This window comes from Anguilla anguilla, chromosome 19, assembly GCF_013347855.1.
Source record: "Anguilla anguilla isolate fAngAng1 chromosome 19, fAngAng1.pri, whole genome shotgun sequence".
NCBI classification, from domain to species: Eukaryota; Metazoa; Chordata; class Actinopteri; order Anguilliformes; family Anguillidae; genus Anguilla; species Anguilla anguilla.
The window spans coordinates 15,507,200-15,522,028 of record NC_049219.1 but is presented as its reverse complement, the minus strand read 5'-3'; the positions used below and the strand labels follow the sequence as shown (position 1 = coordinate 15,522,028).

The following is a 14,829-nucleotide window of genomic DNA, read 5'->3' as shown; positions in this document are numbered from 1 at the left end:
TCTCGCTCTCTCTCTCTCTCTCGCATGTCAGTCAGATTCCAGGGGGATGGTGTGATGGAGTGCAAAGGGGCCACTTCCTGCGGCTTTGTGTGTGTGGCTGGCATTGCAGCAGGCACGGAATCACACAGTAGATTTCCATCAGCATCAGCCCCAATGCCACAGCCCACTGCAGCTAGTCCCCCCCCCCCCCTCCCCCGTCAGGGCTGGAGTGGAACGTGAGGTCCTCCACATCGCCTGATGAATTATTCAACAGGTGGGCGAAGCCATATGGTCTTGCAGAGAAAGGAGAGAGGAGAGAAAGAGGAGAAGGGGGGGAAAGAAGGGAGGGAGGACAGAAAGACATATTTTGTAATGGCATTCAAGCTTTAGGTGCTCTCCAGTCCTCAATCTCTGCTCTCTTACTTTGACTACATCTCCCAGGATACTTTGGCCACAATCAGCCACAGCCCCTCACAGTTAATTCAGGCGTGTGCACGTGTGAAAATGAGAACATAAAAACATCTGCTTGTGTTCTAATCATTGAGTATACAACTTGTACACTCAGTAGTAGGAAAGTGTTCGAATTCAGACACAGCCTCTGACTCCTGAACATACACACCGCACATGTGTTCTGGCAGTCTCATGCATGAACACAATTAAGTAAACAGTTATTATAGTAATAACACTATAATAATACTATTATAATAAAGCCATAAAACAGCCGATGTGTTTGGATTAATTCACAAAAACAAAATCTGTGTGCCGCAGCTCCTACTAAATTAAAGTATTTTAAGGGCCTTAGACAGAAAAGGGGTGCTCGCAGAAAGCCCGTGGGCACCATTGCCAGACGGGTGGGTGTGCCTCAGTACTAGCCACGCCCATGGCTCCACCCCCTTCAGATGAGTCACATGGTCACATGACTCCTGTGGGGGTGCCTGCCCAGGAAGGTGTACATGACAGCAGGCACATAGGCACACCATCGCTAGAGAAGAGGGTCAGTTCCACCTAATTCTGTGCCAACAACCTCCCAAACCACAGACACAGTTCGCTGAGTCACACTGTTTCCGGACGTTCCTTTGCAAACGGGCTAAGGCAGTCATTGTAAATGCGGAGTCATCCCAGTAGCGCATCTTGCTTCAATATCAGAGGGTCTACAGATGTCTGGTTTGATTCACTGGCAGACAAATAGAGATGTTTAATGCATGAGAAAACAAAAAAATGTTTCAGTGTGGAAGAAGGAGGTCAGGGCAGGATGTCTGTTGCCTGTTTGCGTTTCCATCCTTAGTTAGTGGCTCTGAATGTCTGCAATCTTGGAATCATTTGTTCGCTTCATTGAAGGACCATTTCATAAAGGCTGAATTATGAAGTATTATACGTATTTTGCTGTTGTTATTTTATTTTACAGAGAACGACCCAAAGAATAATAGCAACGGTTATTTTATTCTGTAGTGTAGCATTTCTTTATTAGAAAACTGACGATGCTGCTTAGTTACTGGGAAAAGGCAAACTATCTGAAAAAATGCTGATGTTTGGAGGGTGTGACAATTCCTGCTAATCTGCTACTCTGCTGAGACCAAAATAGCGTAGCTATTTCCGTTACTGTCCCCACGACCAATTCCAAATAATACATTTAAATAGAAAATGAGTCAGGAGTCTTCTCCAATACTGCAGGGCAGAAGGCAGGATTACCATCGAATTTTCCGAAAAAGTGGGTCAGTGTGGGTCTCCTTTGCAACGCAACGATTGGCTCCCTCAAGCAAGTCTCCCAGCGCTCGCAGCCAAGCTGTGACACGGAATTCTGCAAGGGCCTGACACCAGGTTCCGTGCTCCCTTTCCCACAACCCTCTGCAGCCTGTCACTTCCTGGAAGGAAGACAAGGAAAATACGAGGGTTTAAACACGATCCCTGTACCCGTTGGGAAAAGCCGTAGTTTCTTCCTCCCGAGAGATAGAACAGCAGTCGCAGGAAAACCAACACAATATCTCTAAATTGCATGTTTGGCCCCCAACAGTTTCTAATTATACTGGTTGCTCTAGGCCCAGGTTAAACATTGGCTTCTGTGTTTTTGACATATACTTGCTCACCCTTGTTTGCGCAGTTGTTCTCATTTTTTCTTCACTGTAATTTCTTTAAACCTTCGCTCATTTGAGAGTTGTAAATACGCTCAGCTTCCTGCTTGCCCTCCCAGTGAACTACAATGAAGCAACAGTTTTTACTTCCTTCTCTTTTCCCCCAGAGACTGAACAGCCATACACCCCCTCACCACAACACCAGTTCCTCTAAACCACTGCGGGCAGCGAGGTCCCAAAACCCTTCCGCACCATCTCCACGGGACTCCCTCGCAAAAGCTGACCTCTCATGCATATTCATTTTCTGTCATCAAGGACCATGTCTGTAAATAAGCAACACGTCTTACAACAATTTGTCAACAGCATGTGAGCACTGAGTTTGGGTTCAGAATTGGTCGCCAGGAGCTGCTGCCGCAATTTACATGATTTTCCTGTCGCACACAATCCACCATCCACCCTTCCTGCTCAGCAGTGCAGCAAGCAGGTCCAGCAGCCAATCAGAGACTGGCCAGTACAGGTGAAAGGTCAACATGCTCAAGGCTAAGCTCCAGCAGGCACTGGATGTGGGACACAGACCCGCCTGGTCTAGACAGAACAGACGCCAGGAGAGAGCACGTCATTGCGCACCCAGTAAGAACTGGGGCATCAGATCCATTAGTTAACTACAGCATGGTTCACATGATCACTAGGACACAGCTTTGGCAAACAGGCGTCAGGCTCAGCAATGCAAAGGAAAGCTGAACGGGTTGCAAAGGGTCAGAACTGTTCCTCTGGAGACGCTGACCAAAAAAAAACATCAACATAAAAATCAGAAAATGCCATAAGAGGGGAGTACTGTAGAAGGGGCTCATGGGAGGTTAACTACCAAGCGTTTAGTTTAAATTCAGATGGAATCCAGTGTCAGTCCTGGTTAACTTGGCTTGGGAGGGCCTATATGTAAAAAGTGTGGAAGATGTGAATTTCAACATCTGTGTTGGCATGCACGACACTTTCCGAGACCCTACTTTCAGCAAAAAGACATCCTGTCCAAGCAGAAACCTGGGTGTTTCTTTTTTTCCCCGAGGTTTTTTGACAAAACACAACAATGATTATGGACTTATGGAGAAATTATATCCCAGCATGCACAGGGTCATATATGAATACACTGGAGAGGCTTGGTTGCAGAGACTGTAATACTAGAGCTAACGTTATACTTACCTTCATAACCGAATATAAACTCAAAAAATAATTTCTAGCCCTTGTCTAGTTTAGACCGTTAAACGTTCACTGGCAATGCTTCGACAATGCGGATAACATCGGACAGTGAACTTTGGCAGAGCTATTAGGGACTGTGAACACGTCGCTGTTTAGGCTCAATTTTTCGCTGTCAGAAATGGACTTGCGTCCGTAGCAACGGTAACCCGGAAACAAAGTATCCCTACATCCGGTTTTGGTCGCCATCTTGTGAAATAGGCCTATTAGAGGCACTCCATAGTTATGATAACCATGTGTTAATTTGTCACAGACAGGAAAGCACAGTTAACCATACACTTCAACCTGGGCCAAGACAGGACAGTTTCATCAACAACAAAAAAATAAAGAATTCTTACTAAAATTAACATACGAGACAGTACATGCCTTTTTTTTTTTTAAGATACTTTATTGGCCCCGCAAATGCAAAACATACAAACTTTTAAAATCCATAACCCAGATCTCTCTTGCATTCACTCTTTCATCCACTTCACATCCACAAACAAATGTGTACACGTTCCACACAAGATGAAGCATGCCAGCGATGCATGTTTTTCGACATTAACACGCAAAATAAATATTTCAACCAACACTTTCCACATGAGAAAAAATAATTCAAGTATCATCACAAATAAAAAAAAACATTCCTCGTACATTCCTTCCTTGTGTTTACTACCATTAGTGAAGACAGACATGATCTTTAAACCCATGTAGCCTATATCCCTGCCAATTCCTTTCTTCAATCAAAATTGAATACCAATACGTCGTTATATCCCCTCTACTGTCGTGTAATATCTTTCTAGAATATATTCTCAACATATTTTCTGCACATGTACATCCTTATATACACATATATTATGTATATGTTTCCTGTTGAGTTAAAAAAAAAAAAACAGCCACTTCAGCAAGGACTGCTGCAAATACCAGGAACCAATCATTACGCAACACTAAAGTGAATGCAAACGTCAACACCTCTCTTGGTTCAGTCAGCTTTCCACAATACTAATGAGATGACATCAGTTCATCAAGAAAAAAGAAAAAAACAAAACAAAAAAAAAAAGTATATATACAAAACAGCGTTATACATGATAAAAATGAAACATATAAATATTAAAATCAATAAGGGAGGGTGCCAGAGCTGATTGTTAGTGTATGAGAGAGATATGGGCTTCAAGAGCGGTCTCAGTAATTATGGATTTTTCTTTTGCTGAAGCGACAATAAATGTTCAAAGGAAGCACAAGGCACTGTGGGTAATTGTCATTGCTCCTAAACACATAATGAAACAGGACCGTACTACTGTACGTGACAATCACAAGACATCAACACCGCTGCCCTTCTGGGAGGACACAAATCAGAAAACACACATGTTCAAGTCCCAGTACTGCCAGCTCTTCAGCAATATCACAGAAACAAGAGCGCACATGCAAAAAACAAAACAATGTCTGGTGTTACTTCAACTGGAATGCAAGACCAAATGTTATCTCTGATAGTTGAATTAACGCTGGACATTTTACTCTGTATAAATAAACCTGCCTGTTTTTTTTTTTTTTCCCCAACTTTGGATTTGCAGTTATATTAACACAGAACATTTAAGCATAAGACTTCTAAAATAAAATTAAAAAAAAAAACTTGCCATATGGTACTATAAATAGACCTTGGTTGGCCATTTCTGGCTGAAATATTCTGCCAAATACATATATACATATGTAAATATATATATATAATATGTTTTTTGAAATGCGAACATCAAAGACAAATACTGTAAATCTTTGCCGAACTTTCTGACACCATCATATGACTTCAACGGAAGGCCGATAGCGAAGCACTAATAGCAAAACTACTCTTACAACACCGGCGTTCTTATAATGAGGTCAGCCAAAGACAAATTCCCACCCCTCAAGCCTGGAAAGTCGCCCTTTTGATTACTTCATTGCAATGTTTCAATTTCAAATATTACTTTTTTTACATTTGGGGACAGCTGTTTTAGCCTCAGGTTTCTTAGGTTCCCACGAATCAAGGAGCAGTTCTGAACTTTGGTGAACCAGGGCTGCTGTTTTAATTGCTTATGATTCCATTACAGGAACCTGGTCTTCTGGAACACGCTGGTTTGGACACAATAAAACATTCCATGGTGTGATGTCACGCCAGGAGGGTACCTACAGTTTGTCATAGCACCTTGCAGATAATCTCGCGGAAAACGCATTGATGGTGAGTCAACATCGGCACAGAGCCTCTTAATGCAACAAAAACAAAATGCTGCCCTTACAGTATGTTGGGCTGAGAGCTCAGCTTTGCTCATTTCCTTTTAGGCTGCAGTGCTTTTTTTATTCAGTAGAGATACAACATCGTTTCTTAAAAAAGGGAACAAAATATTTGAAGTTTCTTTTATGACTCATTTGCTTCTTTTGAGACAAGCACTCCTTCCGGCAACGTCACTTAAAACAGAAGCAAATTTCGCCTGGTATTTACAGTAGAAGAAGGTCTGTACTATAAGCACTTACAGATAACAGTGGACGTGTTTGCACCATTGTGAAAAACAAAGATTATTCTGCACCGACCACAGCACTGCTCTCTGTCCGCACCAACATCCTTATTTTACAGAAATCCAAGCCAGTCAAATAGGGGGAAAAAAATAAATTAATTAAATTTTAAAAAAATTAAAATTAAAATAATAATCAACGTCCCCTTTGTGACATCACTTCCTGGGCTGAAGGTCAGGTGACGCATTGGCTTTGACTCGTTTGCAGACCGGCAGAAGCTCTGGGAGGTCAGGGGGACCCCTCTTCAGGTTCTGGAAAGACAAAAAAGCAGAATCAGTCAGTCAGGCGTAATACAACTGCACTAAATCAACCAACGTAAGTGCATTGTGTAAGTGGAGCCTGTACACTCTACTGGTGACTTTAACAACAGCAAGAGGCAGGATTCTAGATCTTGTCTTTCTCCTTATTGAAATTACATGTGTTTAACATGCTGCTGTTCAACTCCCCTAGGACCACTTAACATAGAGCAAAACATTCTTTTACATTTGTTAATTTGATCAATTTGGGGGATGTCATATTTGTCATCCCAGTAATTGATAGCTCACAATGGAGCCTGAACCATAAAGTTTAAGCTGTTGTAATTATTATCTTTAAATTTAGGTGAACCTCAGGAAATTGCAGTGGAGGCATGGAAGAAATTTAGGACCCAATGTGGGTTTTAAAATAATCATCGTTCACTTAGGAACTGCCCACACCTCACTCTGACTCCAAACACTCCCATTCACTTCCCACACTGAATTCCAATGCCGAACATTCCCATTTGGGGAATTGGACAGACCACAGGGGCCCCCAAGCTGTGTGCAATATGGGGAGCGTGTGGGCATCTAACCAGGGGGGGAGGGGCAAAGCTCCATTCTTGGAGGGCTGGCTTGCGCGCGCTATTGTTTTCCGAACAATTATGCTGGCTTAATTGTCAAAACTGTCGTGCACCCACCTGGTGTTTCACTGAAATATGGAACAACTGTAATACATTTTCACCAAAGAAAAAATTACAGCTTTTTGCTGAGGCTCATGACTTGACCTCACATGACATGGTTTAAACCCACCCAGACAAACAGCACCAAGATCAGATACACTACACGGCACCAAGATTAGCAACTCTACACTGCACCAAGATCAACTATGCCAGACAGCACCAAGAGCAGCTACTCTAAACAGCACCAAGAGCAGCTACTCTAAACAGCACCAAGATCAGCTGCTCTACACAGCACCAAATCAGCTATTCCAGCCAGCACCAAGATCAACTACTACAGCACAGTGAGTCCTTTACCTCTGGAATAAAAGCATAGAGATGACTTTGAGGTAGTAGAAGACTGTGTGTCTTTAGGTAAAATGGAGGCAGAGGAAGAGGAGGAGGAAGAAAGAAAGGAAAAGCAAACCATAAGTCGTGTTAATAAATATTCACCTCTGACCTGCCCATGCCTGACTCCCCCCTGTATTGGTATGCGACAACAAGAAATGCATAGGGGGCAGTTATGATGATGCAACACTTGAAAAGCTGGTTTATGGAAAGTGATGGAAACAGAGCGATGACAAATGGAAAAGGGGAAATGTGCAGTGCAGTTATAATTCACGCCAGGCCGGTGCAGTGGGGGTTAGCGAAAATGAAACTAACCTCCACTGTAGAGGGGGTTAGTATCTGTCTACCAGCAAGAATTCACAGGCCATGCTAATGCAGCTAATGGCTGGGTCTGAGGTGTCAGTGTAACATAGGGTTTGGCAGGAAGGACAGAGATACTCACAGGCAAGCTTTGCGCAACCAGATCTGCAGAGTGAAGAAGAGAAAGAGAAGGATGAATGAGGTGAAAAAGGCACACCAGAGAAAAGGAGAGAGGGAAAAGAGGCGGTAAGGAGGAATGGAGTGAGGGAGGGGAGTCAGCAGTGTTTTTGGGGGCGATATAGCTCAGGAGGTAAGACCGATTGTCTGGCAGTCGGAGGGTTGCTGGTTCAAACCCCGCCCTGGGCATGTCGAAGTGTCCTTGAGCAAGACACCTAACCCCTAACTCCTAACTGCTCTGGTGAATGAGAGGCATCAATTGTAAAGCGCTTTGGATAAAAGCGCTATATAAATGCAGTCCATTTACCATTTACCATTTTTGGGGGTACCTGCTAGGTGCTGATCGAGAAGATGCGCTGACTCACCTGTCTGGACAGGGCCAAAGGGAGGGGTGAGGTGCCGCAGTGGGACGGGGGGGCGGGGGGAGCCCCTGGGATGGGACGGTCGTCCAGGCCATCGATGCGGGGCTTCTTGATGGGCTCATGGGTAGACAGGGGCGTGATGCTGTTCCTCCTGATCAGCCCCCCAGGGCCTCTCAGCATCTGCTGTGAGAGGAAGAGGTCAGAGGTCAGAGGTCAGGCGTCAGGCTGAGGGGTCAGGCTATCCCAGCATGCAACAGCCCCACCCTCAGACAGAAATAACACCAAGCTGCTTACACACAGGATGCTTACCTCAGGTCTGTCCCTGTGTGTGTTCACCGCGTCGATGTTCAATGAGACCGACTCCACTTTGCACCCTGTGCACATACACACACGCACACACACACGCACAAATCAGCGTGATGCAAATAGGAAAGCAGGAGGGGAATGAATGGGACAGGGGGGTCTGTGGTTCTCACCGTAAGCAACTGGAGTGAGCTTCAGCACAGTGTGAAGCGGGCACTTCAGGTAGGGCATCTCATCTGTAACAGGAGGTCAGAGGTCACCGATCACCTTTGCTCATGAATTCAGAGGACTCTCTTTGTGTCAGGCTACATAATGGTGCTGATGACAGGTGAGGCTCTATAGAACTTCATGCAGAGGTATTCCTATGGAACACATAAGCTGGGAAACAGTGAGAGCAGTGGCTGATGGGAAACCGGCTCACCTGCACTCTTGTCCAGGAAGTAGGCCAGCAGGCAGCGCATGACGGCCTGGTGACAGATGACCAGAACATTCTCCTGCCTCTCCAGCTCCATGATCACCGGCTCAACCCGCTGGACCAGGTCCTGGTATGACTGCGGGGAGGGACAGAGGGACAGATGGACAGATGGAGGGAGGAAGGGAGAGACGGAGGGACAGAGGGAGGGACAGAGGAACAGACAGACAGATGGTCAGAGAGACACAGGAAGAGTCTTAGTTTTAACCTGAGCAACCCCTCCTGCCATGCAGGGGTTACCTGGCCAGTGGGAGAGACGGGTTTGAGAAACACACTGACTGTGGCTCAGGAAGTGGAAGAACAGCAGACCTGAGCTAACTGCTCATCAGTGTGTCAATCAATCAATCAATCAATCATTTTAGGAAGTACCTCGCCTGTGGGGTAGCGGTAGTGGAACTTGTCCTGGTCCCTCAGGGCGAACTCGTCCGGGTACCTCTCCTTGACCTCGTCGTACGTCATCTCCTCACACACGCCCTGTAACCGTGGAGACGGATGGTTACTTCAGAGAGAGGGAGGCGTTTAGAACAGGCACACACAAGCACACACACACACACGCACACATGAGAACACACACACACACGTACACACACACATACACATGTGCACACATGCACACACACACGTACACACACACATACACATGTGCACACATGCACACACACACGTACACACAAGCACACTTGAGTTCACACACACGTGCACACATGCACACTCACACACAAGTGCACAGACACACACACATACACATGTGCACACATGCACACACACACATACACACAAGCACACTTGAGTTCACACACACATGCACACTCACACACGAGTGCACAGACACATGCACACACACACGCACACACACACGAGCGCGCACACACACGCACACACACAGTAAGATGAGCAGGTGAACGAGAGAGAAGCGAGCGCTCACGGCATCGATCTCGTTGAGCGCCTTCCACTGCTCGTAGGGCACCCGCAGGGCCTCGGCCGTCTGGATGCTCCGGCGCAGCTGGCTGGTCCAGACTCTCAGGTCCTTCAGGTTCTGCTCCTCCATGAACGCGGAGAGAGCCCAGGCGAACTGCGGGACGGCCAACAACGGGAACATCACGCACCCCACCAGCCTTTTCCCGAAAACTTCCCTGTGCTTCAGTTCACTTTCATCTGTCTTGGAAAAGTCTCCACTTGCCTTCTGTGCCTGGTTTTTGTCTCTTGCAGTACCGACTTGGGAAAAAATCTCCTTTGCCTCAGTATATCTCTCCTGTCTCTCAGTATAGTCTCATGTTTCTCATTATAGTCTTCTCTCTCTCAGTATACAGTGTCATTGCATATTAGTTCAGTATTCACATTATACTGTCCTCTGCTTCCGTACCTGTCTGCCCTGGGAGGACAGGCCCGAGTCGCCGCCCAGCTTTCCACGCAGGTTGTATTCGCTCTCGCCATGGCGACACAGGTAGATGGTGCGCGGCTGCACGTGGATGTTCATCAGGTAGTACACGATCTTGCTCTGGATGTGGTCCTGGATCCGGTTCACCAGGAACCTCCGGCCCACATCGATCACCTTGATGAAGGACATGTTCCTGGAGACACCGGAGAGGAGAGGAGAGGTCCAGAGCTGAAATCACTGAGGGACTACCTCACACTGCAGTCCCCATCTTACTCAGGTGTGAATACCTGGCTCAGTAATTTTCTCCCTCTCATCCTAAGTGAAAGCTAATGTGTGGTGGGCATTCTGACATGCTTCACCCATGTGAGTTCAGTTTTCCCCCTTCACTGTGAAATATTTGAGCTTGTGAGATTAAAACTGCTATATAAATGTTATTATTATTATTATTATTATTATTATTATTACCTGTCATACTGATCGGGGTCCAGAGGCTCGTATGAAACCTGATAACATGTGATCCGCTTCTGAAAGTCCTCCATGGCTTCCGCTTTGTTGCAGTCCTGGTAGTCCGGGCAGGACACCTTCACTTCCTGTCACAAACAGGAAGTAGAATGAAAGGTGAGGCCCTGATCAGAGTGGCAGGGGTTAGCCTCACTAAAGTTCTTTTTTTTTTTTTAAATGTGCCATGACGTTACTACCGTGTCATCTCGTTGCTATGCCAACATCACAAATAACATTATGACAACAGTTTCTTTTAATACAGGTGATCAAGAGCATCGCACAGCTCCATCTTCAAGGCTTACGTTATGTGATGCGGCACATAGACCGGAGAGAAGCGTCTCAAAGATCGACTCACCATTATGTTCGTGGCGATGACTTCCGGATCGTTGCACACAGACTCAATGAAAAAGATCTGCCAACCCAGAAGGTGCATTCCAAGTGTCAGTCATACATGGATACCCTATGCAAGTTTACAATACCGTTTTAATCTGCGCACATGTAAATGCACTGAGGCAGTGCACTGGCCCCGAAGCAACTTTCGTACCGTGAATCCATTCTCATTGCCGAAATTCAGGATCATGTCTCTTCGCTCCCTTGTGGTGTTGGTGGCATCGAAGACCTGCAGATTGAGATTTGCACAGCAGGTTATGGGACCTGGCTAGCTAATGTGCATCACAGAGGAGATGAACCGTAAAACAAACTTCTAAACTGCCCGTACTTCTAAGAGTTTGAATCAAGAGGGGAAAAAAACAGGTCGGGCAGAACCCATTTCACATTTGGAGGGGTGCTACTCACGGCGATCTGCCCGCCCTCCTCTGTCAAATAAGACTTGACGTCTCTCAGCGCCGCCAAGGCACATTCCCTGTATAAAACAGAAGATTCGCACATTAGCGTTAGCGTTTCCAGAAGCCTTTTACACTTTAACACTTTTCTGCGGCCTTGCGGGCTCCAGGCGGCTCTCACTCACTGTCGGATCCTCACGGCGTCCCGGTTGTCCGGTTTGAAGAAGTCGAAGCTGTAGTGCTTGACTGCCTCTCGCCGGTACTCCCCTACGTTGAAGACTGGAATTCAAACAGCAATAAATAAAAAAGAAACTGCATGAGTGGAGGCAGCTTTATCGCATTTGTGAACATAACTTTCAGAAAAACAAAGGAGACTGGCCACAGAACAAAAAGGCTGTGTGGCCTCCTTTTGGCCGGTTTAAACAATCTGGGGGCCGGCGGTTGGGGACAGGAATCCGTTGGAGGAACAGAAAGCGAGAAGCGCGCCACGGAACATTGCTCTGAGGTTGAAAGGGTCTTGCGGCTGTGTGTAACATTCTGGCAGGCGCGGCAGCTACGGCACTAGCACTGCCAAGCGGTGGGTCTCACTTTACCGCGATTCCAGCCGGAGGAGTCTGTGCGCTAGCAGAACCTCCGCGGGGCGGCCCGTACCTTTGGTGGGAAGTCCGGTCCAGTTGAGGTAGCGGGTCAGTTTCTTCGACATGTAGGTCTTCCCTCGGGCGGGCAGGCCCACCATCACAATCACAGTGGGGGGGTTGGCGAGGTGGAGCACACCCCCGGCTGGTCGCAGAGAGCGAGAGAGAGAGAGAGAGAAAGAGAGAGAGAGGCGAATGAATGAAAGATCACAGTGTTCCTGAGAGAGATGTAGCATCCCAAGCGTGCTGACATGAAAGATTAATCTCCCTTTTCGTTTAATGCACCATTTCCCCAATGCCCCAACTGATCGATGTGCCCCACACACACACACACACACACACACCACCACCCAACTCTCCCACATACACACACACACACACACACATCACCACCCAACTCTCCCACATACACACACACACACACACACATACATATACATCACCACCCAACTCCAGTGGCTGCCAGAGGTGGGTAACCTGGCTTCAAAGAGTAAAAAGACTGACCATGTATTTGCGCCACCAACATGCACTAAACCAGCTGATTACAATAATTAGTTCTCCTGTCATGCTGAAGAGTTATGCTAATTAGAATCAGCTGGTTTAGTGCATGGTGATGGAGCAAATACATGGTCAGTGTTTTTACTCTTTGAAGCCGGGTTACCCACCACTGGTGGCTGCAGTAATCTACTCTCTCCTGTGGAACAAAAACAAAACTTCTAAACGGGTAGCCAGCCAGCAAATAAAAACGCCTGAGTCACGTCGCCTGTGCTACGGAGTCATACAGAATTGATGCGTACGAGAACAAAAAAGTTGATAAGGCACTTATTACGGCTTAATTCCTGTGCCGCTTGTCTAACGTTGCCCGTGCAGTGTCGAGCAATGCGAAGAGAAGGCTTGTGACTAAGGATTTCATTGTTGGGACATTAGTTGTTTGAACATAATAGGCTATAATAAACCTGAACTTCAACATGATATGTCATACAAGACAATACAGGACCAATCCAATCCACTCCTTTTGTTATTACTAAAAAATAAATCAGGATAGTATGACATCGCACTTTCGGTGGAAAAAAAAACCACTGCCTTTGGCATAACTGGATCAGCATCCATTGAAGCTTGAGCGGCTGACTTCGTGCCAGCAAGCCTCGCACCATACCAGCGCATTCCAGCAATCCAATAAGAACCGAGATATTTCTGCGTCACGAGCCTCCCTCGCCCCCGCCCCCGACTCCTTCCTTCGCCGGAGCTTCAATCACTCCATTCTGCCTTCAGGCAGCGCAATTGAAAAGGGACGACGGTTGCTATGGCAGCGTCAACTCCATCATACCTTATATGGGAATCCACTTGCCCGAAATTCGTGACTGACCCTGAGCTGAATACCACCGGCACGTTTTTGCAGAATTGATGCAACTAGACGTCCGTGCCTTAAGCTATATTTTTCTTCTGGGAATAATTTCCTCAGTACAACCGAATTAAACAGGAATATTAAAACGCGATGGGGACCAGTCGCCGAATCGCACGTGACTTGGACATGACAGTTTTACGCAAAATTTTGCATCAGGAGACTGGAACCCTGGTTCTGGAGAGCTACAAGCTCAGCGTGGGATAGCTGAATTTACTCCGGTCCAGTTATCGGAATCACAAAAGACCATTTTCATGCCAGGAATCACCCTGGAAATATTGCTTGCAAGTTTAAATGATAATAGTAATCTGTTTGAAAAACAGATAATGAAACTGCAAACAGTGAAAACTAAATATTGCAATAAATGTTTGCGTGATAGGCTATAATGCGCCTGTTCAGACAAGAGGCAGTCGGGTTCTGTCTGCAAACAGAGAAACGGCGAATGCAATTTAGCAAATGTAACATGCCATTAACTTTGATTATTTTGAGCTGTTTTGAGCCTAATCCACATTTAAACACAAACCAACTGCAATGAGCAAACACAGCAGCCTACAGGCTCGTTAAGCGCCGTTACGCATAACTTACATCTCCGTGCCACCGCTGGTTTGTCATCCTTAGACGGAATCCAGATTTTTTGGATCCTGCTCTGTCTAAGCTCCCTTGGCATTCCTTGTTGAGGTATAAAATAAAATGAAAGAGCCGTTTAATTAAGTCCACAGAACCAAAGTTGCCTTCAACTTCAAGTAGTAGCCGAACCGGACGGATGGTTGTCTTATTGCGATCAGGCGACAAGCCAAAGACACACAGTCAGTTGCTTTTCATAGATGAGGTCGATCTGCCGATGGAAAGTGTTTTTATCCGAATCTACTTCCAGAAATACCTTCCGTGAGAAAGGTGGAGGGCTCTCTCCCATTTAGGCTATTTCTCCTTTTAACACTGGCTGCTCTCGGTCTGCGCCGGTATAATCCCTCGAAGTGCGTCCTAGATCCCGTATTTAACACAAGACCAACGTGACAGTCGTGACGCCGAACACATACGTTTGCCGGTACGCTAACAGAATTTCATAGCATAGTGTCGCCCCCTGAGGGAAAATACTGGCAGCTGCAGCTCACAGTGAATGCATTGAAAAACGAATAGCTCGCTCCGAGATCAAACATTACTAACGCAAGAAACGATCAAAGATATCTGAAATAATTATACACTTGAGCGTCTGAGAGGACGTGTATCCTAACAGTCCACTTGAACCTAAATTTGAGATGGGATTAATTCGCTAGTACTTGTGGCAGAATGGGCATCCCCGGTGCACGTGCCGAATCAGCCGTCTGCAGTGGATCCATCTGGTTGCCAAGGAAAAACCATAAGAAAATAAAATAGATGTGCATAGGTATTTCGTTTTCG

The 14,829-nt window shown here is 46.2% G+C and overlaps 1 protein-coding gene across 3 annotated transcripts; it reads right to left on the bottom strand.

The window, feature by feature from the left end:
• Window positions 1-3,685: 3,685 nt before the first annotated feature.
• Window positions 3,686-14,782, bottom strand: LOC118218706 (6-phosphofructo-2-kinase/fructose-2,6-bisphosphatase 3-like). 3 transcript variants are annotated; one of them, XM_035401327.1, is made up of 16 exons: window positions 14,017-14,779; window positions 12,046-12,174; window positions 11,580-11,673; window positions 11,408-11,474; window positions 11,157-11,231; window positions 10,968-11,024; window positions 10,577-10,701; window positions 10,097-10,304; window positions 9,659-9,805; window positions 9,103-9,207; window positions 8,683-8,812; window positions 8,435-8,497; window positions 8,268-8,332; window positions 7,962-8,141; window positions 7,562-7,584; window positions 3,686-6,070 (listed from the first exon to the last, which is right to left on the bottom strand). In XM_035401327.1, the coding sequence occupies exons 1-16, from the start codon at window positions 14,096-14,098 to the stop codon at window positions 6,064-6,066; spliced, it is 1,557 nt and encodes a 518-aa protein (XP_035257218.1). In that variant the 5' UTR covers window positions 14,099-14,779; the 3' UTR covers window positions 3,686-6,063. The 3 variants fall into 3 exon arrangements, with proteins under 3 accessions (XP_035257218.1, XP_035257217.1, XP_035257215.1); XM_035401326.1 differs by lacking the exon at window positions 7,562-7,584 and having other exon boundaries at window positions 7,962-8,138; window positions 14,017-14,782; XM_035401324.1 differs by lacking the exon at window positions 7,562-7,584.
• Between the last annotated feature and the right edge of the window lie 47 nt (window positions 14,783-14,829).

Bases quoted from the DNA above. Each gene is read 5' to 3' on its own strand.
- LOC118218706 (XM_035401324.1), bottom strand. From the start codon at position 14,098: ATGCCAAGGGAGCTTAGACAGAGCAGGATCCAAAAAATCTGGATTCCG. The intron at 11,674-12,045 runs GTACGGGCCGCC...TTTGAATTCCAG, and splicing joins GACCGGACTTCCCACCAAAG to TCTTCAACGTAGGGGAGTAC. The intron at 9,208-9,658 runs GTGAGCGCTCGC...CCACGGTTACAG, and splicing joins CGCTCAACGAGATCGATGCC to GGCGTGTGTGAGGAGATGAC.